At 48.0% G+C, this 23,829-nt stretch overlaps 1 protein-coding gene across 1 annotated transcript; it reads left to right on the top strand.

The window, feature by feature from the left end:
- Nucleotides 1-1,011: 1,011 nt before the first annotated feature.
- Nucleotides 1,012-23,248, top strand: DUSP4 (dual specificity phosphatase 4). The gene is made up of 4 exons (XM_060236942.1): nt 1,012-1,475; nt 19,248-19,384; nt 20,765-20,984; nt 22,601-23,248. The coding sequence occupies exons 1-4, from the start codon at nt 1,040-1,042 to the stop codon at nt 22,984-22,986; spliced, it is 1,179 nt and encodes a 392-aa protein (XP_060092925.1). The 5' UTR covers nt 1,012-1,039; the 3' UTR covers nt 22,987-23,248.
- Nucleotides 23,249-23,829: the final 581 nt, after the last annotated feature.

Consider the following 23,829-nt stretch of genomic DNA (forward strand, 5'->3'; position numbering starts at 1 on the left):
CTTCCCATAGGTGCCTGAGCCCTATACAGACCACAGCATGGGGGGAGGGGGCTTAAACCTCCCTCAGGCCATTTTCGTGCCCTCAACCGCCCCCTCCCCCAGTTGCTCTTCGCCCCATTGGGGAACTTACATGTCGCTATCCCTACACATAAACTTCTCCAATGGGGCAAATAGTGGCTCTCCCGGGGTCATTTCAGGTCAGGAGAACAGGGGTAGGGGGAGGTTTAAGGCCTGGTTTGGGGGGAAGGGGTGACCTGGGAGCTCCAGATTTCTGTCCAGCCCTACTTGTGCCTTTTCACACATATTTTTATATTTATCCTTAAGGATTATTTAAAAAAAAAAAAACAAGTGTACGCTCATATGCGTGAGTCCAGCGGCAGCATAACGACGAACAAAACGCGCATGAAGCGCACAGTCGTTTTACGTAATGTGTAAATGAGTCCCGTTGGTCTTTTTTTAATTAATGAACGCGGGCCGTTGGAAAACGTGTCTCATGCCCCGTAATTGATTAGAAGAGTCTCTGGTTCTCTGCTGACTGAGAGAAACAAACCCAGTTGGCCCCCGTGCCGAGCCCCTTGCGCTCTCCTTTCCCGAAGCAAAACAGAAAGTTGATCCGCTCCTAAACAACCGCGCCGAGTACTTCAGCGGCAGCAACAGACACGTCTTTCGCGGATCCCTCGCCCTCCTCTCTCCCCACAAAGCCTGGGAAGGCAGGCAGAACTAGCGGCCGCTTCTGTCTCTTTTTTTTAATGAATGAACGCCAGCCAGCTTGTTGCATCCTCTCTCTCTTTTCTTTAATGAATGAAGGCGAGCCAAAGCGCCGGGCCGCCCTGTTTACATTTCTCCCTTTGTGACGTCAGCGGCGCGTTCCATTCCCCCATTCACTGGCAGAGAAGTCAAGAATGGAGCCCGGCGGCCGGGGGGGGGGGCGGAGGAGAGAAAGCCTCCCAGAGCTAGCGGGGAAGGGCGGAGCCAGGTAGTAAAGCGGCTCCTCCTCCCGGGCTCGGAATGTGCCAGGGCAGCGGCAGTCTCCTCATTCATGAATGTGGCGAAGGAGGCGGCGCAGCTTCGGAGCCCCGGCCGAGCGACCATGGTGGAGCTGCGGGAGATGGATTGCAGCGTGCTCCAGCGCTTGCTGCCGCTGCGGGAGGAGTGCGGGGCGGCGGGCAGCAAGTGCCTCCTCTTGGACTGCAGGCCTTTCCTGGCTCACAGCGCCGGCTACATCCGCGGCGCGCTCAACGTGCGCTGCAACACCATCGTCCGGCGGCGGGCCAAGGGCTCGGTGAGCCTGGAGCAGATTCTGCCGGCCGAAGACGAGGTGCGCGCCCGCCTCAGCTCCGGCCTCTACGCCGCCGTGGTGGTGTACGACGAGCGGAGCGCCCGGGCGGAAGGCCTGCGGGAGGACAGCACCGTGGCGCTGGTGGTGCGGGCGCTGCGCCGGGACGCCGAGCACGCCGATATCTGCCTGCTGAAAGGTGAGAGGGGCGCCCCGCGCGGAAGGGAGGGGGGGGCGTGGAGGAACGCATCGGGAGCACTGCGATCCTGAAGCGTCGTAGGGGTGCCTTTGGGGCCAAAACCAAAACTTCTCCCCACCCCCACTCTATCTAATATTCCCTTTAAGCCACGGAGTCTTGTGAGCAAAAATTCGACTTTGTGAGCTACTTGTTGTGAGCTTTTGCGTAAATTAGTTTGCCCTGCGGCCGTTTTTCCCGAGCTAAGAAAAAAAATGTGTGAGACCCAAAAATCTGTGAGCTAGCTCAAGCCAACTCCGCTTAGTGGGAATCCTGCCTTTAACGCAATTAAAAGTCTAAGACGGGCTGACTTTTGGATCTCACCCCTCCTTCGTGGCGTGCGGGGCTTCGAACTCGCCCCGTTAGATTTCCCAAGCTGGTTTCCGCCCCCTGTTGGGATCGTGGCCTGGGGAGGGCTTCTGTCCACGTGCTCCCCTCGCCCAGCCTGGGGCCAAGCGAGTGGGCCGTGGCGACTCTGAGCTCGGACCCCTCCCCTTCTTTGGGGCGCGCAGATAGAGTCCAGGGAGGGGGCGTCTCTTCCAGGCTGCATGCAGCGCCGAGCACGTTGCTGGAGCCACGCGTCGTTACTTAACAACGAATCTTTCGCTCCCCCCTTTACTCCCTCTCTGGCTCCAGGCATGCGCTTTAGCTTGCTTTTTTGAGTTTTCCTTATAAAAATACTGGTTGCCTTGAAGGGGGAGATTGGGGGGGACCTTTCCTTGATGCCCCCCAATATCTACTGTGGGACTTGGGACGCATTCACACTACACAAACGAATGGGTTTTACATCCGGATGTTTACTGTGTAAGAATAGCAAAAGTCTGGCTGTAAAACGCGTTAGTTAGTGTTGTGTGAATGTGGTATTGGTCTCTCTTTCCTGTTGCTCTTTCAACTATTATTTCTTGCGTCGATTGTATTTTTTGGTGGGGGGTCTATTAGAGAGGGGCTACTGCCTCCTCCACCCCCGTTCTACTTTGGCATCTCCCTCCCCCCCTTGACTTCCGCCCTAGCCAGAGACCGCTTTTGATGGGCCCATCCTGGCCCGGCCCTTTAGAACAGTGGGCAGCCTTGTATCCGGTAGCTGCTTCCTGCCCATCTGACCTCTCAGCTGTTAGGCAGGGAGAGAAAGAAAGAGACAGCCAGGCTGCGGGTGACCTTTTGAACTGCAAAAAAAAGGGGGTGGGTGGAAGGGAGGGGATCCTGTTGGATTGTTCTGAGGCCGGCCCCACGCCCCACACATGCTTGAGGAATGCATCCTGAAGGCACCGCCGGCGGGGTGGGGGGGGGGGTAGGAATCTCTTTCCGCCAATTCCCAGGAGCTTCTGTCCTTGGGAAGGAGGTGAATATTCACTTCCAGGCGGAAACCGGCTTGTTTGTGGCGCCTAATTGTAGCCAGTGTGACCTGAATGAAAGAAGAAAGAAGGGTTCTGGCAGGGAGGAGAGCCCTGGGGCCAGTGTTCCCTCTCAGCTGAGTTAGTGTGAGCTAGCTCACAGATTTTTGGCTTCCGGCTCACACATTTTCGTCTGAGCTCAGGGAAAACAGCCCCAGAGCGAACTAATTGATGTCATTGGTGTATTGCATAGGGGCTAGCATAATTTTGGGTAAGGGCAATGAATATCTGATTGGTTCTTCTGTGGTGTTGTCTTGACTGCCTTTTTGGCCAGTGTATTTTCGCACATTTTGGATCCGGTCTATATTTTATCCCATTAAAGGGTTTTTTATAAAATGTTTAATCATTTCCCCTGTTAAGCTCTTTTACTGTAAAATTTCATTATTTTTTTGGTTGTCTATGACACTCAAGATTATCGTCCTTTCAATCCCTATTATTAATTATTAATTGGTGTTATAATTCAATATATCTATATTGTTTTATTTTGACATATGGGCAAACTGTATGCTCTTTTCTTTTTGTAAGCTATTGCAATGCTGCTAAAGGTTATTGGATTTTTATTATTAATGCAGTAGCTCACAACTTGAATGCCAGTAGCTCACAAAGTAGAATTTTTGCTCACAAAACTCCATGGCTTAGAGGGAGCATTGCCTGTGACCCCTTCAAGAGTAACACACTTACTTGAGCCTTCCAGTCAATCTGTTGCTTTTAAAGAAGGCCGCTGGTCTCTCCTTCTGGCCTGTATCTTTAAAGGGGGGGGCGGGAGGCAGTCTTTATTTTTGCTGCCCTGAGCAGAAACCCAGTTACCCCTCCGAGTCTGAGACGGGGTTTCTTTCCTGTTCCTTTTTTACCCCTTTTAGAAGTTGTGGGGGAGGTTTGACACCCGTTAAGTGTGGACTTCCTGCTAAGGGGCGAGTGATCTTGCTGCACTGAATATTTATGAATGCATTTGTTGTGCTTTGTGAGTCTTACGAAGCTGCCTTTTGGGCCCCAGTGGAGCAACTGCTTTGAAACGCGGCACCATGCTTGGATTGTGCAGGGAAAGAAGCTTCTGTGCATTGCTGACCTGCGTGGAGCTAAGGCTCAAGTGGTCTCTGGACCCCCTCCCCGTTTTTCCTCGGGCTTGAATAGCAACAGGGGCATTCCTGGCCATTCACCTCCAGCCGTTTCTTCTTGGTTGTGGCTCCATGTTGGTTTGTGCCAGGGCTGCCCATAGCCTGACTGTCTGGCACGTTAGGCAAGGCTAACTTCTGCCCCCCCCCCCAGCACTGATAACATCACCCAGCATCCAGTTTGGCACCCCCCTTGGCAGTTGCCTAGTTGCCAGTGGCAGGGCTGGTTTGGTGTAGCGGTTAAGTGCATGGACTTTTATCTGGGAGAACTGGGTTTGATTCCTCACTCCACTTGCAGCTGCTGGAACGGTCTTGAGTCAACCATCTCTCGTAGTTGTTGTTGAAAGGGCAGCTTCTGTGAGAGCTCTCTCAGCCCCACCTACCTCACAGGGTGCATGTTGTGGAGGGGGGGGGGAAGTAAAGGAGATTGTGACCGCTCTGAGATTCAAGCATATAGGGTGGGATGTAAGAGCCCAGTGGCACAGCTTGCACAGGGAACTACCTTTACCTTTTTATAAATCCAGTATCATTATCTTCATGCAGCAGAGCTGCAGGCAGGCAGAACTCTGATTCACCTTGCAATTTTTGAAGTTGCATTACTCAGTGGACAGTCGCAGTCCACTGAAATCAATGGAGTGGAGTCCCTCTGCCTGGACTTAAATGGTTAGCGCTGCCATTGAGGTTAATTGAAGTTACTTGGGGATTGAAGCTACCCACGGCTTATGCTGTGGCACTTAATTTGGGCCCCGCCCACCCAAGCATTGGGGGTTCCTTGAACTGTTCATTTTTCGAGAAAAGGGGCCAAGTCTTTGGGGGTGATCCACCAAGACCCTGTGTGTGATACGGGCTGTCAAGTCACTTTTGACTTATGGTGACCTGCCAGATGTCCTTATCGTTAAAAGCCTCGCAAGCCTGTTTCTTCCTGGATTGAGTCAGTCACTGCTATGTTGGGTCTTCCTCTTTTTCTTCTGCCTTCCATTTTTGCCAAGTGAGTCTTGTCTTCTCCTGATGTGCCGAAAGTGTGATGGCCTCAGTTTAATCACTTTAGCTTCTAGGGAGGATTCAGGCTTGATTAGATCTAGAACCCACATATTTATTTATTTATTTTTACTTATACCAGGGTGGCCAAACTTTGGCTCAAGAGCCACATGTGGCTCTTTCACACATATTGTGTGGTTCTTGAAGCCCCCATCACCCTGCTGGTTGGCTTGGAGAAGGCATTTGTCTCTTTAAATCACTTCTCCAAGTCAGCTTTTAAAGCTAAAGTCACTTTCAACTTTTCCCTCCCCACTGACCCTTCCTTCCCTCCCTGCCTCCCTCCGATGCTGATGTCTTGCGGTTCTCAAAGATCTGACATTTATTCTGTGTGGCTCTTACATTAAGCAAGCTTGTCCAACCCCTGGTCTATACTCTGCCTTGCTCCCCACTGAGTTCCTGGAGGGGCTTACATCATTCTGCTTGCCTCCTGGGAGCCAGGTGAGGATGGGAGAATGTACGAGGCCAAGGTCACCCAGCAGACGTCCTTGGCACAGATTGGGATTTGAACCTGGGTTTTCTAGACACTAGTCTGATTCTTCACCACTACACCACACACTTCTCTCTGTTCTGCCGGTGATTATCTGTAAAGGCCCATCAGGTCAACAATTCTCAAGCCTTTTCATATGGAGAACTGCCGCTCTCTTCCTTTCCTCTTTTGTTAAGATTCTTTCCTTCTCCCTTGAAGATGCTCAAAAGGATTCTGAATCAAAACTGGACTTTCTGGTTTGCCTTTTATGGCTGCCAAGCAATGCAGGAAATCTATTATATGTGGGTAGGGTGTTTCGGGGGGGGGTAGGGTAGAAGCATCACAGTGGGGGTCAACAGAAGCATGCACTTATGCACAAATGGGGTCTTCCCTTGCAGCTTGGTACTGCTGAAGAGGCAAGCGGAACAGTGTGCTTGCCTCTTCAGCACACAGTAGAAATGTCAAAGGTACTTCCCAGAAAAGACTGCTGGGAGAACTCCCTGTGTGGTCTCAGGGCTAGCAGAAAGTGTGTGCAAAGTTTCCCTGTCTTCCACTGAGACCCTTTTAATGGGTGCCTGAGTTATTGCCCTGCTGAGGTGTGGGGCAGCTTGTTCTCTCTGGAACCACTTGCCTGTGCCATGTACCTGCGCCTGCTGGGGAGTGATGCAGTGGCCCCTGGTGGTGGGGAGGGCATTGCAGCGACACTAGAACAGGCTGAAGTAACATTTCCAGCTTGCTTCTGGCTAAGGCAGGGATGCAATTGAATTCTTAGAGAGTACTTGACATGGGTGGCTTTGATTGACGGCAGGTAATTTAGAACTCCTTTGGATGTGGGTGGGTGGCACAATTAAGCCGGTGTTTAAATCTAATTGAAACCAAGGGTAACTGTTTGAATTATAGCCTAGTTGGGGTTGAAAGCTGATTAGCCACAGAAAGATCTGACCTGAGGAACGCTTTCCTGTGGCTCGGTGCAACGTTAAATGGCAGATTCTGTCCTTAGCTCTTAGGAAATGGAGAGCGGGCCTGGCTATTTGCATAGATACCTGGCAATGGAGCACCTGGGTGACATTTCTTCCTGCTTGCCTGAAAGGCCATGACTGTTGACCCACCTCACCAAAAAAGAAATCAGTCAAACCAGATGATTGGCTTGTTGCAAGCAGTAGAAAGTTGCTCCTTGTGCATCGGGAGTGGTTCTTGGCCATCCTGGTCTCCGTAGTGATCAGGCTGGTTTTTGGATGAAGCCATTCTGGCAGCGCTCTGGGGGGGGCCTCTGAGTCTTGCTTCCAACACAGGAGGGGGACAGTGTGCCCACCCCACCCACCCCCTTACTTGGGCTGTTGTTGGTCAGGCCCAAGCCAAATCCCTGCAACAAGCCTTGAAGAGGCTGATGAATAGGGTTGCTAATCCCCAGGTGGGGTCAGGGGATCCCCCGGTTTGGAGGCCCTCTCCCCACTTCAGGGTTATCAGAAAGCGGGGATGGGGAGAAGGGAAAGGTCTGCTGGGCACTCCATTATACCTTATAGAGACCAATTCCCATAGGGTATGATGAAGATTTGATCCGTAGGTATCTTGGGCTGTGGGGGGATGTTTTTTGAAGTAGAGGCACCACATTTTCAGCACAACATTCAGTGCCTCTTCCCAAAACACCCTCCAAGTTTCAAAAAGATTGGACCCGAGAGTCCAATTCTATAAATCTCAAAAGAAGGTGCCGCTATCCTTCATTATTTCCAAATGGAGGGAAGGCATTTAAAAGGCATGTGATCCCTTTAAATGTGATTGCCAGAACTCCTTTTGGAGTTCAGTTGTGCTTGTCACACCCTTGCTTCCTGGCTCCATCCCCAAAGTCTCCTGGCTCCACCCCCAGAGTCCACAGATATTCTTAGAATTGGACTTGGCAACTCTACTGATGCTGGTTCTATATTGATTTCAGGTGTTTTTAGACTGAGCGAGAATATCTGCATAGTATCGGTGATTGAGTGTGAAAATGGCCCTCTTTGAGAGAGTTATTTGTGGCTCATGACTGAAATAAATCAAACTGAACAGAGCCTGTGTTTTCGGCTGCGTGAGCTGCTGGGTTGTAATTAAAACCACTGCCCTCTTCTGACGTTGCTGTATTTTTTCAGCCATTATTGCATTTGTAAGGGCTTATTGGGTTAGGTTAGCAAATCTGCATTTGAAAGTTGAGCCCTGCACTTGAATGGCAGCCCTTAAATGTATTCTTGGATGTGGGCAGCATCTGCCAAAATCTCAGGAAGAGGTAGCAAAAAATCCAACCCAATGATGTGTAGGCGGGCATTGACTCTGCTATGACCGACAGCCAAAGTTAATTATGCAAAATGGCCTCTTTGGCATAATTTATTCGTTCAGGAGTCAAAGGATCCAATTTGGCTGCCTAAATTCAAATACTCTCATTTTAAGCAGGGAGTGAACTGACAAAGTTTCTTGAATGTCCGACTTCAGTCTATTTTTATTTTCCTTTTGCTCATGTACTTACATACTGCTGTTCCACGAGTAAGGCATGTTCAAGGAAGTGACTGGAGTTGTGGATATGTGGTGTAGTGGGTAGAATGCATAACTAGGATCTGCGTAGCTGAGGTTCAAATCTTCCCATTGCCACAGAAGCTTTGCCTGGGTGACCTTGGGCCAGACACACTTTTTGGTTTAATCTACCTTGCAGGGGGGTTGTTGTCTAAGTAAAATAGAGGATGAGAGAGAGAGATTAAGCTGTTTTGGGATCTGTGTTGGGAAGAAGGGGGTATATAATTAAGTAGGGTGCTTCTAAAGATCACAATAAAATCTTAAACATACTAATTATAACTGATTAACACCCAATTTAATTTTATTTGCAATGTATATCCCGCCCTATCCCGCAAACAAGCTCAGGGCAGCTTACAACGTTTTTAAAATATATTTTTAACTTTTATTAATATTGTTTCACCTTTACAATAATAAACATTGTTACCGAACTTTTCAGTCTATTACAAGTTTTACAGTCTTCTCAAAAATCAGTTCGCTATATACAGGGTTGTTAGGTTTAACATTTTGTTCAAACAGGTAAGTTATTATTGGATACCATAACACAACAATTTTCTTCTCGTATATCTCAGGTGAGATATCTTGAGTTGAGTAAGCAAGTTTACATAAAATAGTCCCAGATCTTCTTTCTCCAATTGTCTAATGTTGGCAATGTGGAAGATTTCCAGTTAAATGCTAGAAGTATTTTTTGCTATAGAAAGTAAAATTGACACTATTTCTCTTTTCATTTGGTAGCTTACAACATTGAGAACATTACAATAAATAAAGCATATCAACCCAAGGTATACCGAAGTTGTATTAAAAGCCTTCCCAAGTGCACAGGTGGGTTGTGGCGAAGCCTCAATGGGAGAGAGTTCCATGGTTTAGGGGTGGCTGCTGAAAAGGCCTTCACAGTTATTCCTACTAGAGGCACCCGAGACACTGCAAGTACTGTTTAGTAGGATCCTCTCAGGTGCCGCTGGAGAGCACATGGCACTGGAGAGACTCTGGAACTGAATCTTAGAATCAAATAATTGGAAAGGACCATCTAGTCCAACCCCCTGCTCAATGCAGAATCAGCCCAAAGGATCCCTGATAAGTGTTTGTCCAGCCGCTGCTTGAAAATTGCTGGTGGGGAGGGGGGGGCTTTTAAAGTGAAGGGCTTTAAAAGTCATACCTGGCACTTTTCACTAGGCCCAGAAATGTAGTTGATGCATGAAGCAAGGCGCTAGTTTGGGCAGGTCTCATAGAACGTTGCTGGGGGTTGCTTTCTGAGCCAGTGAAATTTTCAGATGGCCTTCAAGGGCAGCCCCAAGTGGAGCCCATTGGTGTAGTCCATGCTTCAAAGTTAGAAGGGAAGTCCAGGTGACCTGTAAAATTTGATATGGGTTCCTGGAACTTTGGAATATTCCTTCTTGTCCTATACAACTCAACTGTGTTTTTTTGTTGCTATGGTCTCCTAGGAAGTAAACATTCCCCCCCCCTGTGGAGAGATACTGCTGTTCTGAAACTGAAGACTCAGTCAGAATTAGTCACGATGACCAGCTGATCTTAGTTGTGACTAATTCACCCCATGTTTTCAACAGCGTTTAGTCATGACTATCTTCAGTTGAATGCTTAGGACCGCAGTCCAGCTAAAGCCTGTGAGTGTAAAGGGCGGGGGGGGGGGGGGACATGTTTTAGAATGTCATCGTGGTCGTGATTCCTTTTTAGGATTTCGGCTGAACTCCAGGGAGAACTAATGTGCTTAGGATCTGACATTTAGAAATAACAGCCGTTTAGACTGGATAAATTGAACCTAACTTACTCCAAATGCTTGAGGGCGACACTGCTGTGGCTACAGTGTGTGTATTAAGTGCCAGCAAGTTGTGACCCTGTGAATTAATGACCTCCCAAATGTCCTATTGTTAACTTTGCTGACATCTTGCAAAGCGAAGACCGCTGCTTCCTTGACTGAGTCCATTTATCTCATTTTGTGCCTTCCACCTGCTATAGCAGGGGTGGCCAAACTTGCTTAAGGCAAGAGCCACATAGAATAAACGTCAGATGTTTGAGAGCCGTAAGACATGAACGTCAGATGTTTGAGAGCTGGCAGGCAGGCAGGTAGGCAAATAGATAGGGGAGGGTGGGGGAGGTGGAAAGAAAGCAACTTTAAATGCGTTCTCCAAGCCGCCAGCTGACTTGGCTTGGAGAATTGATAGAGAATTGGCTTCTCCAAGTCAGCTGACAGCGGTGGGGCTTCAAGAGCCACGCAATATGTGTGAAAGAGCCACATGTGGTTCCTATAGTGATTAAGGTACTTCAACCATCCATCTCCCACAAATCCATTTTGTGAAAGCATCCAGATGTTCTGCCTATTCTGAAACTCTCTCCCTTTATTCTATGAAAGCCACCTATTTCACCTATGGGTTATTAGAAGTTGAACTGCTAGGTCAGATTAGTGTGGGTCTGTCCTAGAGTAAGGGGCCTAGAGGATACATTATGAAAGAACTGCTAGGTTCTTGAGATTGCAATACGTTATCCAAATGCAATCTGAAGTTGCAATACAGACAACGTTTAACATTTAGCTGAAGAGCTAGGGTTGCCAGCTCAGGAAATTCTTAGAGCTTTGGGGGTGGGAATAGTCCCTGGGAGGAAGATGTTTGTGAAGGGAACTCAACCAAGATGTAATATAGAATCACAGAGTTGGATGGGGCCATACAGGCCATCTAGTCCAACCCCCTGCTAAATGCAGGATCAGCCTACAGCAGGGGTGGCCAGCGGTAGCGCTCCAGATGTTTTTTTGCCTACAACTCCCATCAGCCCCAGCCATTGGCTATGCTGGCTGGGGCTGATGGGAGTTGTAGGCAAAAACCATCTGGAGAGCTACCGTTGGCCACCCCTGGCCTACAGCATCCCTAAGGAGGCGGATTCCACCTCCCTAAGGAGCTGATTCCATGGTTGAACAACTCACTACCATAAAAAAAGCTTTTCCTAATATCCGGCTGGGACCTTCCTACCCTTCATTTAAACACATTATCGTGCGTCCTCTCCTTGATCTTCTTAAGAGTTCACTTTCAAAAGCTGCCATTTTCTCCAGGGGAACTGATCTCTGTAGCCTGAAGGCCCAGTTGTCATTCCAGGAGAGCTCCAGGTCCCACTTGGAGTTTGGTAACCCTACCAAGAAGGAAGGTGTTAGGTAAAGTACTCTTTGCTTGAGCAATTAGCAGTGATATGCAAGCTTTTGAGTTACACAGAATCCTTCATCAAGTGTTGGCAGAAAGCCTATTCCAAACTTCAGCGGGAAGTTGGATCAGTAGAGGATCTGTCTTGCTTGTTGTCATTGCTGGAATTAATGGCAGTGGTGATAGTGGTTTTGGTATTTACCTGCTACTCCAGATACTTCACATGTGTTACCCATGATAAGTCTTATAACACTCCTGTCAAGTAGGTCAGTCTTAGCCCTAATTGAAATTTGGGGGGCTGCGAGAGGCAATGACTTTCCTGTCATCACTTTAGTAAGATTTGAACCCTGGACTTGGAGGCTCAGCTCAACATGGCACTCCTCCTAGTTTCCTTAAGCTGCTAGATCACTTCTGGAGAAGTGTTTTTCAGCATTGGGCAGGTGAGACCAGTGGCTATTGTTAAGGAACCTTTCTGTACATACATTCAGACTCTTTGGGTGTTTATTTCAGAGCAGCATCCCAAGGGAGTCCTTTATTTGCCGCGATCCTCAAGAGCTCCTTTCTGTTCCTGTGTTTTAAAAAAGAAATTAAAACTAGTGGCTGACCCTGGAGTTCAAGGATAAAAAGCAAAGAGAAGAACTACTTAGTGACTTGTTTGCATTTATGGAAAGTTTACCTGAGTGTGGTTAAAACTTCCTATAACACATTACACGTTTTAAAAAGCACTTCCCAACAACAGTGGATCAACTCATCTTTGTTCGCAGCATTTGCCTGCTTGGGGTGTCAAACTGGGGTCCGCAGAACCTGGTGGGCTTTTGTGACTGGACTTTGGCTTTCCTAACATTTTACTCTGAGAGCTCCTTGTTTAAGGATGTTCATAGAATCATAGAGTTGGAAGGGACCTTCAGGGTCATCTAGTCCAATCCCCAAAGCAAGGTTCAGGGGTTCAGCAAGGTTCAGGGGTCCACAAATCTTTGGCTTATCTGTTAGCTGTGGTTGGTAATGCCCGCCCCCCCCAGTCCTTATGCAGACAATGTGGGGAAAAGGGCAGGGTGTGCGCTCAATTTACCCTCAGGCCTTGGGGCAGAGCTGTGTGAGGCAACTCTTTTCCTTGTGATCCCTACTCTAGGGTACCCCAACATGGTGCCCTCCCCTGCTACATTGCCTGCTGCCTGCCTAGCTTTGTAGAAAGAGGGTGGAGCCACCATTCTTGGTTACCTCATTCACACAAAAGCGTTTTCTATGGCTGCAGTAACAGGTTGCTGCCTCTGGGTGGGGACATTCCTGGAGATTTCAGGTTGGGGCCTGGGGAGGGATGGGATTTGGGGACGGGGTGGACCTCAGTTGGGGTATTATGCCATAGAATTCACCCCCCTCCCCCCAAAGTGGCCATTTCCTCCAAGGGAACTGATCTCTGTTGTCTTGTAGAGCAACTGTAATTTTGGGAGATCCTCAAGTCCCAAATAAGGGCCCCGTGGCACAGAGTGGTAAAGCTGCAGTACTGCAGTCGGAGCCCTCTGCTCACGACCAGAGTTCGATCCTGGTGGAAGCTTGGTTCAGGTAGCCGGCTCCAGCTTGACTCAGCCTTCCATCCTTCTGAGGTTGGTAAAATGAGTACCCAGCTTGCTGAGGGGAAAGTGTAGATGACTGGGGAAGGCAATGGCAAACCACCCCGTAAATAGTCTGCCATGAAAACGTTGTGAAAGCAACATCACCCCAGAGTCGGAAATGACTGGTGCTTGCACAGGGGACTACCTTTAACTTTTTTACAAGTCCCAAATGGAGGTTGACAACCCAGTCCAGTGGCAGCCATCTTGGATTTGGATTTGTTTTCCAATGGTGGCCATTTTAGTGTGGCACCATAAAACTCTACAGGAGCTCACAGGCTCAGAAAGGCTCTCATGCCCTTCACAAAGCAAAATGTGACCTTTCCGCATTCTCTGCAGGATGTGACGGAGCAGGAAGCAGTGGGGAAAACTCCCTCATCGCCTCTTGTCCCCTCTCCAAGGCCAAGGGTGAAGTGCGTGTCCATCTTACTTCCCCCCCGCCCCTCCCAATGGTCTGTGCATGCCAGAGTGACTCCAGTGGGGCTGGGGCCTTGGTCAGTTTCATTGTGCCCAATGCTAATATCTCTCCACCCTTCTATTACGGCTCCCTCACATGCCCCTGAGGTCCAATACCCAAACTGCTCCCTCATGCACCTAAAGCAGCCTGCGCCTTAACCTGGATAGCCCAGGCTAGTCTGATCTCATTAGATCTCAGAATTTAAGCAGGGCCAGTCCTGGCTAATATTTTTATGGAAGGCCTCCAAGGAATACCAGAGGCAGGCAATGGCAAACCAACTTTGAAACATCTTTTGCTTTGAAAGCCCTACAAGGTCACCATAAATCAGCTCTGACTTGACAGCAACCCCCTTCTTTGGGGACTCCTAGTCCTGTGTGTACAGGGGTCAAACTTGGTACTTGGTACCAATGCTCCCTCTAAGCTGTGGAGTCTTGTGAGCAAAAATTCTACATTGTGAGCTACCGGCATTAAAGTTGGGAGCTACTGCATCAATTAGTTTGCTCTGGGGCCATTTTTCATGAGCTAAGACAAAAATGTGTGAGCCAAAGACTAAAAAACTGTGAGCTAGCTTGCACCAACTTAACTTAGAGGGAACACGGCTTGGTACTGTTATTTCTAGAAATGGAAGGAGGCAAAGCACATTTAAATCATCACACTTCTGTTTAGGATAAAAGGGACAGCATAAAAAAAAGCACAGAGAGAGAGCCAGCATATGAACATATGAAGGTGCCTTATAATGAATCAGACCCATGGTCCATCAAAGTCAGTATTGTCTTCTCAGACTGGCAGCAGGTCTCCAGGGTCTCAAGCTGAGGTTTTTCACACCTATTTGCCGGGACCCTTTTTTGGAGATGCCAGGGATTGAACCTGGGACCTTCTGCTTCCCAAGCAGATTCTCTACCACTGAGCCACCGTCCCTCCCATGTCGTATTGAATAGAGAGGCAGACTGGGACCTTGGGTGACCTGGGTTTGAATCCTCACTTCTACCACAGAAGCTCACTGGGTGATCTTGGGCCCATCACATGCTCTCAGCCTAGCCTACCGCACAGGGTTGTTGTGATAAAATGGAGGAAGGGGGAGTGTGGTGTTTTAAACTGCTTTGAGTCCCAACTCTGGGGAGAAAAGTGAGATATAAATAGATATTAAGAAATCCAGAGCGAAGCCATTGGCCTAGCAGAATATTACATGCACCCAGAGGAAGCTAGTACAAAATCTAGTCCTATGTACAAAAAAATACTCTTAGGGGAGTGTTGTTGCCTGAACAGGGATGAAGCTAAAATTTATATTTTACTTGTCCTACAGGGAGAGATGGGGGCTGGGGTCCGAGATTCCTTGAAGATCATGGGGGAGGGGATCAGTCCTTGGGCCAAACAGTCTTTGCTTGGTTTACCTGAGAATCCTGTTGGGAGGCTAAATCCAAACTGCTGAGCCAAAGAGGACTTGGATGCCCTGTGTGTTAAATTTGGAAGGGGGGGGGGATCCAAGGGTGTGTGTGTGGCAGTACAAGAGGCTGCTGAGAGTCTGGTAGGGCGTGTGGAGGACTGAATTAAAACAAATAGACAAAGGGCTAGATTTGGCAGTGGTAGAAACTGACCTGATTAATGTCCTGTTTCTCTGGGCAAGGCCAGATCTCTGCTCGCCTCCTGGGCACAATTGATTCAGTTCAGTACTCTGGGAGGGGAGTGCATCATTCACAGGTATCGGCCCAGTGGAGTTAAAGTAATTACCAGGCCTTAGACAGTGGATGACTTTGAGCTCTCCCAGGTTTAGTTGGCATTTTATTTCTATATAGGTCTAGTTTTAAAGGTCTCTTTAAGAGATTAAAGGTAGTCCCCTGTGCAAGCACCAGTCATTTCCGAGTCTGGGGTGAGGTCGCCTCATGACATTTTCAAGGCAGACCTTTTGGTTTGCCATTGCCTTCGCCAGTCATCTACACTTTCACCCCAGCAAGCTGGGTACTCATTTTACCGACCTCAGAAGGATGGAAGGCTGAGTCAACCTTGAGCTGGCTACCTGAACCCAGCTTCTGCCGGGATCGAACTCCTGTTGTGAGCAGAGCTTGGACTGCAGTACTGCAGCTTTACCACTCTGCGCCATGGGGCTCCTAATGATGTAAGAGAATACATTTTCCAAAATGGGGGAGGGAGGCTAGTAGCTGTTTTCCTCTGCCAATCAGGGATATCAATTTGGAAGCAAGGGACCTCTCCCTTGTGGGATGGGGGAGTTGTCTTCTGGGCAACCCTTCATAGCTCTTGGCAATTGGGGGGGGGGGTGTTATTTGGGCAAGAAGAACGCAAGAAGAGCTAGATTTGAGTCCAGTGGCACCTTAGATACCTGACAAAGGGAGGCTTTGACTTTCTGACAGTTTATACATCTGAAATCCTGTCAGTCTCTAAGGTGCACCTGAGCTTTCTACTGTTGACCAGTTTGGCTACCCTCTGAAAGGATGCAATAAATGTTAGAAGTAGAAGATATTGGATTTATATCTCACCCTCCACTCTGAATCTCAGAGAGGTCACAATCTCCTTTTACCTCCCCCCCCCCCACAACAGACACCCTGTGAGGTAGGTGGGGCTGAGAGGGCTCTTACAGCAGCTGCACTTTCAAGGACAACTCCTACAAGAGCTATGACTGACCCAAGCCATTTCAGCAGCTGCAAGTGGAGGAATGAGGAATCAAACCCAGTTTTCCCAGATAAGAGTCCTCACACTTAACCAATACACCAAACTGGCTCTCTGTAACTGGTAGTCTGTAATGGGGTAAGTCACCTTAGACAACAAATCTTCATGCTACACATTTTGAATAAGTAAAGGCTTCTGAGAAAAAGCTGTTTTGCACATTCCAAAAGAGAAAAAATATATAGTCGTGGCCACTGGAACAAAATCAGGTAAATAAATTTTATTGCTTGGTTAAATTTCTCAAGGAAAGAATAAGCTGTAGCAATTCTGTACGTGACTGATGTTTTAGGACCCGGATTTTAACTTACGATATTTATATATGTAAACTCAGCATTGTTATTATATAGTACAGATTCCCCTGGCAAAGCCTGTTGGCAAAACACATTGGGGAATTTTTGGAAACGTAACTGCTAAAAAATATTTTTTACCCTATTTTGTCCTGTCAGCCTTGGCCTTACTTTTAAAAATCTCTTGTGACCGATGGTGGCTCTTCATCTTCTTGCTTCATTCCAAACATTTCATAGGCATTAGTTTGGAGCTTCTCCAAATTTCTGCATTTTCCATTGGAAAAATGGGAGGGGGAGGAGGGAAAGAGACCTTGGGAGGCCAAGAGTCTTCCAAAAAATGCTCTGCTCCCCCCCCCCCCCAGCCCTCCCATCTCTAGCTGAGCATGCAGCACAGTGGAGGAGTAGCAGGCACCGCTGCGGGTTTCCTGGCAACCTGATTTATGGCTTCCCTGGGGAGGTGGTTTGTGTTGCTGGAAAAAGAGCAGTCCCTGTCTCTCTCCCCACCCCCCAGGTACTGATGACGCCAGGGGCCTTGGCACAAGGGAACCAGCGACTGGCAGCTTGGGGTTAGGAAAGTATGAAGTCATTGGTGGCTCAGTTTCACAAGCAGAACAGAAGGCAGGAACTGTAAATAGAGATTGCAACTGCACCGACTTTCCAGGCAGAATAGGAAGGAGTCACCTGGCTTGCTTAAAGTGGATACACCCGAGCGGCTTCAGGAGGCATTCGGTTCCCTAAGGGAGCTTCAGACAGTTTCCGTAAGCACCTGTAGCCTCACTGGTGTAGACTTTTAATCAGGGCTTTTTTAGAGCAGGAGCACACAGGAACACAGTTTTGGCTGGCTTGACATCAGGGGTGTGTGGCCTAATATGCAAATGAATTCCTGCTGGCGGGGGGGTTTCTACAAAAAAAGCCCTCCTTTTAATTCACACAGGTATTATTTTTCTTTTACGTTTTAAACTTTAATATCCCATCTTTTTCCCCTATGGGGGACCCAAAGCAATTTAGATCATTCTTTTCTCCCGTTTTGTCACAACAACCCTGTGAGGTAGGTTAGTCTGAGAGTGGGGAGCTGGCCCAAGGTTCCCCAGCACACTCCCATGGTGGAGTAAGGATTCAAACTTGGGTTTCCCCGATCCTGGACTGACATTCTAACTCTACTCCTCTCTGACTGCCAGTGTGTATTGACTAGAAGAATAAACACTTCTGTCCCTTTGGGGAGTTTTGCCATAAAACTTAACTATTTTTTAAAAGAAATTATTTTGTTGGTGTGCCATGGCATCCACATGAGAGGCAGTTTGGTGTTGTGGTTAAGAGCTGCAGACTCTAATCTGGAGAACTGTGTTTGATTCCTCACTCCTCCACAGGCAGCTGCTGGATGACCTTGGGTCAGTCACAGTTCTCTCAGAGCAGTTCTCTCAAGAGCTTTCTCAGCCCCACTCCTTCACAGTGTGTCTGTTGTGGGGAAAGGAAGGGAAGGAGCCTGTACACGGCTCTGAGACTCCAAGTGAAGGGCGGCGTATAAATCCAACTCTTCTTCATTTGAAAAAAAAATCTCCTGGGTGCCTTGCAAGGGGATCATGGAACTGTTTTCTTGTGTCTCATGTTCGAGATATGACAGTACAAGTGAAGGCTGGAGAAATCACTTGCAGAATTATGTGTCCATTAGCAGGGGCTTGGACCCTGCAGTGAATTTGTCCTACTAGAATGTGATATTTGCTGGTTTTCCCCTCCTGCAGATCTTCAGTTTGTTAATCATGCTTGTGGGGGGAAGGCTATTCCCCAGGAGCAGCATTTCAAGGCAAGGAACTCCCGTTTACCTTAGTGTACAAGTCAACGCAGTCTCTGTGACCCTTCCTACCAACACCTGTGTCCCTGACATTTTAGAAAAAGGACAGCGCCCCACAGTTCTTGGTTGGAATATTGATGAACGTTCCATAACACCTCAGCAAGTGAGCCAGAGGCTGCCAGGGCCTCGTTTTGAGCAATCTGTGCCCGACCTGTTTCAGCCAGCAGCCCTGTGGGCCCTGCTTCTGGCTCAGTTCTGTCCATTGTCCAGTTTGCTCAGGTGTTTTCCTTCAGCAGTACATAGTCTGTGGTGTGCCTTGGTTCTAGCTCAGCCATGCCTTGGTTTGTTCTTTGTGATAGCAGTAACCGGTATATAAAATTATTGTGGGGTTAAACATTTCTTTTTAAAAGAAGGGGATGCGGAGGAAGGTGGGAGAGGTTGTGCTCTCAAGTGGGTGTGGCCTGGGGAAGTTGGGTGGAGCTATGGGCTTCATGCAAATAGTGTCACTAGGGATTCCCCCCTCCCCTCCCCACTTACACCATGGAGGTCAAATGGAACCGGGAGTGGTTTGTCCTCCACTAGACCAGTATCTTTTTTTTGTATTTTGCATCTGGAAGTCATGGTGACTTTTGGTGTCTAACCCCTACTGGGGGCCTGGAAGATATTCAGGGAGGTGGCTGAATAAAGCCTGACCATGCCTCCCAACCGCTGGTATTCCAAGAAGGTCTCCCATCCAAGTACTCGCCAGAGTTAACCCTGTTTAGCTTCCAAGATCTGATGAGATCAGGCCTGTCTGGGCTATCCAGGTCAGGGCCAAAACATCCTCTGATTGGTAACCTTGTTCGGGTCCTGCAAGGTGAAGACCAAGACTTCCTTTATTGAGTCAATCCATTTTATGTTGGGTCTTACTCTTTTCCTGCTGCCTTTTTTCCTGTCATTATTGAGTTGGGGGGGGGGTATTTTTGTATTTTGTGTGTGCACGCACGCACCAGGAAATCATGGTGACTTCTGGTGACTGACTCCTACAGGGGGCCTGGAGGATATTCAGGAAGGCAGCTGAATAAAGCCTGCCCCTGCCTCCCAACAACTGCTGGTATTCCATCCAAGTACTTGCAGATTGGGCCTTGCTTCCGAGATCTGACAAAATCGGGCTTGTCTGGGCTTATCCAGGTCAGGGCCTCCAAGGGACCCTTTTCGAGGTGTTAACTGATTGCAGTTTCTCTGTCTTTCAGGTGGCTATGAGAGATTCCAGTCAGAGTATCCAGAATTCTGTGCAAAGACTAAATCTCCCGCGACAGCATCCCTGTTGGCTTCCGTGGATGTTCTTGAGCATGGCTGCAGCTCCTGTGGAACCCCCCAGCACGATCAGGTCAGCTTTCCTAATGCTTACTGGGTTTACATTTCATTAGTCTCCAGAAAGCCATTTATACCTTGACATAAGAGAATAGTGTTTCTAGTTCTTGTAGAGAGGACAAGGCTCGGGGTGGGGGGGGGAGAGAAATTTGGGGAAAGACCTCCCCCCCCCCCAAGGACTTTTTTGGGTTTTTTAAAAGTATATATTTGGTGATTTTGAGAAGCACCATTTTTTTCCATTTCAGAAAATGCTCTTAAAGATAAGATTTCACTCATTCAAAATCCAGAGTTTGTCCATTTTTATGTAAGGCAGTCTCGGAGCAATGGACAAGTATTCCTTTGTATGCTTTCAAGGTTCTTTTTTGCAAAGAGTTTTTCCCATGGCTTCAGTTTCCAGAAGTTTGAAATCTAGACTATTTCATATCCGCACAACGCTTTCTTTCTGCAAGTGCATTTCTCTGTCAGGAAGAGATAAGTAGCTCTTCTCTGGCTGTCTACAAAAGATGTGGAACCTCCTAGGAACCTTATCTCTTACAGAGAACCAAGTGTCCATACAGGATTGGCTAAAGATCTTGTGCGTTTCTCTTGACTCAGAAGTTACGTGGCAGTTGCATTCCTGTGTGCAATTTTGGAGTAGTGTTACTGTGACACCTCAGTCATCTCTGAAGCATGTCGCAGACAGTATGGCAGTGTGACTGGGATCCCATCATAAAGGCTAAGAGCAGAAATATTAAATCATGTAGTCTGTGTTATGCCAGAGTAGAATCTGGGAGAGGCAGATTTGAATCCCCATTCTGCTTGCTAGACGATTATGGGTCATTCATACACACTCGGCCTAATCTACCTCACTGGGGTTGTTGTGAGGATACAATTGGGGGTGAGAAAAATAATGCAAGCCGCTTTGGGTCTTGGGAGGGGAGGAGGGCAAGGTACAAATTAAGTAAGTCGATAAAAAGCGCATATGGCCAGGGCTACGGGAACTGCACTGGCTGCCAATCGTGTACCGGATTTGCTTTAAGATGCTGGTTATTACCTACAAAGCCCTATATGGCCGAGGACCTGCTTATGTTAGGAACTGTCTCCTAAGGATTTTGTTGTTTAAAAAAGCAAGTTTCTAGTCCTCATTGCTTGAAAGATTAAGGTAGCTAATGTACAAGTAGCGTTTGAAGTCTCAGAAGCTGAGGAGATTCTCAGCACCATTGCCATTGGTCAGAGTTTGGTGGCTTCCCCAAAGCTAGCAGAAAAGTTCATTTTTAAGCAGAGGTCTGGTCTAGCTCTTGACTACCCAACCCTCTACAATTAGAAGCCATCAAAAGTTTCCGGGTTTTTGTCACCACATCACACTGACTTCTTTTCCCCCCTTCTTCTTTCTCCTCTTCCTTTTCCCCTGGAGCAGGGTGGCCCAGTTGAAATCCTTCCATTCCTGTACCTTGGCAGTGCGCATCATGCTGCAAGGAGAGACATGCTGGATGCTCTGCGGATCACAGCTTTGTTGAACGTTTCGTCAGACTGCCCGAACCACTTTGAAGGACACTTTCAGTATAAATGCATTCCAGTAGAAGACAACCACAAAACGGACATCAGCTCCTGGTTCATGGAAGCCATTGAATACATAGGTATGTCCAGGCTTTGAGAGGGTAAAGTTTGAGTGCTGGGAGAGAGAGAAAGATGGATGCAGGCCTGATGTTCAAAGTTTTAGAGCCCTGCTTTTACTTCTGGAGCTATGTCAGTTCTCCAGCTTCAAGAAGGACATCTGAGGCATAATCTGTCCTGTCAAACAAAAAATGCTGTTGTCCGGCCCAGGCATAGTAGCCCACCAGGGCCTTCAAAGGATTCCTGTTCTTATGCTGGCCATCTTCTAAGAAGTTGGGAGCAGCCCTGTGGCTCTCAAAAGCAGCCAGAACCCAGCGCACATCTGCTTTGCGTGCAGAAGGTCCCAGGTTCAGTCCCCAGCATCTCCAGATGAAAGCAGCAGGTAGCAAAAAGACCTCTTTCTGAAACCCTGAAGAAACACTTGTCACTCTTAGCAGATAATACTGACCTTGATGGATGGACTGATGGTCTGATTTAATATAAATTAGCTTCTTATAAAAATGATTATGAAAATAATCCTTTTATATTAGGATTAGCCAAACTACATAAAACAGTGCAAAGTTTTGAGTTTACCAGGACTCCTCATCAGGCAGAACATTGTTTAAACTTTTTAAAAAAGTTTAAACAAAAGGAAAATTCTGTAGGACAAGGTGATGAGTCATGGTTACATTGCTTCAAAAGCTTTCCTGCTACACCCAGTATAACTGTAATTTTGGAACTACAATGGCTACGAGAGTAGTTTTCAGCTGACCAGCCTCCAACTTCTGAATAGTTTCCCAGGCCCACTCTCAGGTCATGGTTGATAGATAACCTTTCCCCTATAAGAGAAACTTTCCTGCCCCCATTTACTTGAATGCCATGGATTTCTTACAGAGGTTACTGTGGGAAACCAGGAGGACTTCTTTGATTATGCACCGAGAAGTTGCCCAAACCAAACTTCCCCTGTAGGTTGCTTGCTTCAAGTAGGTGGCATTGAGTTGTTGCGGTTTGTTCTATAGCTTCAAGTGCCCATTCTGCAGCTTTTGCAGGAAATGCTTCCTCTAAGCTGTGGAGTCCTGTGAGCAAAAATTTTCCTTCGTGAGCTCTACTGGCATTAAAGTTGTGAGCAACCAACTTGGCTACTGCATAAATTAGATTGCTCTGAAATTGCAAGAATAGCCCTTTCTAGGTTGTTTTCCTTTGGGTGAAATGCTCCCTCTAAGCTGTGCAGTCTTGTGAGCAAAAATTCTACTTCGTGAGCTCTACTGGCATTAAAGTTATGAGCAAGCAATTCGGCTACTACATAAGTTAGTTTGCTCTGGGGCCATTTTTTCCTGAGCTAAGACAAAAATGTTGTGAGCTGGAGGCTAAAAAACTCTGAGCTAGCTCTCCCTAACTCAGCTTAGAGGGAACACTGCGAATTGCAGGGTATCCATTCACATGCATACAGGGCTTTTTTTGAGCAGGAAAGCAGTTCCAGCTGGCTTGGTGTCAGGGCGTGTGGCCTAATATGCAAATGAGTTCCTGCTGGGCTTTTTCTACAAAAAAAGCACTGCATACATACAAGTGGTTTATGGAATTCATTCATAAATGCTGAGTTTGGAGTATAATGTGAGCTGACACCACCATTCTCTTCTCCCCCCATGTCTTTTCCTCCCAGACTCTGTGAAAGCATGTCATGGCCGGGTCCTTGTGCATTGCCACGCTGGCATCTCCCGCTCGGCCACCATTTGCCTGGCCTACTTGATCATGAAGAAGCGAGTGAAGCTGGAGGAGGCCTTTGAGTTTGTCAAGCAGCGCCGGAGCATCATCTCGCCCAACTTCAGCTTCATGGGACAGCTGCTCCAGTTCGAGTCCCAGGTGCTGGCGACTTCGTGCGCTGCTGAGGTTGCCAGCCCCACGGGGACGCTACGGGAGCGGGGGAACACTGCCTCCACCCCCACGTCCCAGTTTGTCTTCAGTTTCCCGGTTTCAGTGGCAGTGCATTCCACCCCCAGTAACCTCCCGTTCCTGCATAGCCCCATCACCACCTCCCCCACTTGCTAGACAGGGGGAGGGGGATGCCACCAATTGCGCCCTGGCACCGAACAATGTCTTATGGCCCCCTGCTGGCCAACCGATAGAACTGCAATAAAGTACTCTGCCCAAACCCAACAACCTGTTGGAATCTATCCAAAGAGGGCGCAGATAAGGGCAGATGCTCCTGTTGGAACAGAAACTTAGGGAGGCGGGGTGGGAGGAAGTTCTAGTGTGTCCTTGGCCGGGATGTCTTACCTCATTTTTTAAAGAAGCTTGAAATTGTAAAATCCTTAATTGTTGAGTTTTGGTGTGTGTGGGGGGGGGAGAGGGAGTTGCTTCAGTTTGGCCTGCCGTGGCTGCAGATGTGCATCCGTAGCTGGACTGATGTTGATCTTTGATGTGCATCCGTAGCTGGACAGATGTGGATCCTTGATGTGCTTGTGTGCCTCGTGTCACCATTACTTACCTGCCGCTACAGCTGAAGTGGGGGGCCGCGGTTTCCCAAAGTGCCTGGTTTTTTGATTTGGCAGTGGGTTACAAATTCCAAACTGTTGCCATTTTTCCCTTAACAAGCTCAGGTTTGTTGCGAGGAAGAGAGAGGGCTGGCAGCCATACTGCCAAGTGGTTCTCTAAATGCCACCGTCGACAAAATGTACAGTTAATTTTGATCAGATAGAGCATGCATCCATTTCCCGATAGGAAATATCGCACTCTTCACAGAAAGGAGGAAATGCTCAGATGGAATTTCTCTGTATTGAGGAATTTTCTCACACTTTGAAAGCTAGGAGGGAGCCTAGGCAGAAGAACGGCGGTTTCTGTATGTCCTTTTTTGTGGTGGTGGGGGGGAGAAGAGTGGTGTCCCAATGTTAG

The sequence above is a fragment of the Heteronotia binoei genome, chromosome 4 (assembly GCF_032191835.1).
Source record: "Heteronotia binoei isolate CCM8104 ecotype False Entrance Well chromosome 4, APGP_CSIRO_Hbin_v1, whole genome shotgun sequence".
NCBI lineage: Eukaryota > Metazoa > Chordata > Lepidosauria > Squamata > Gekkonidae > Heteronotia > Heteronotia binoei.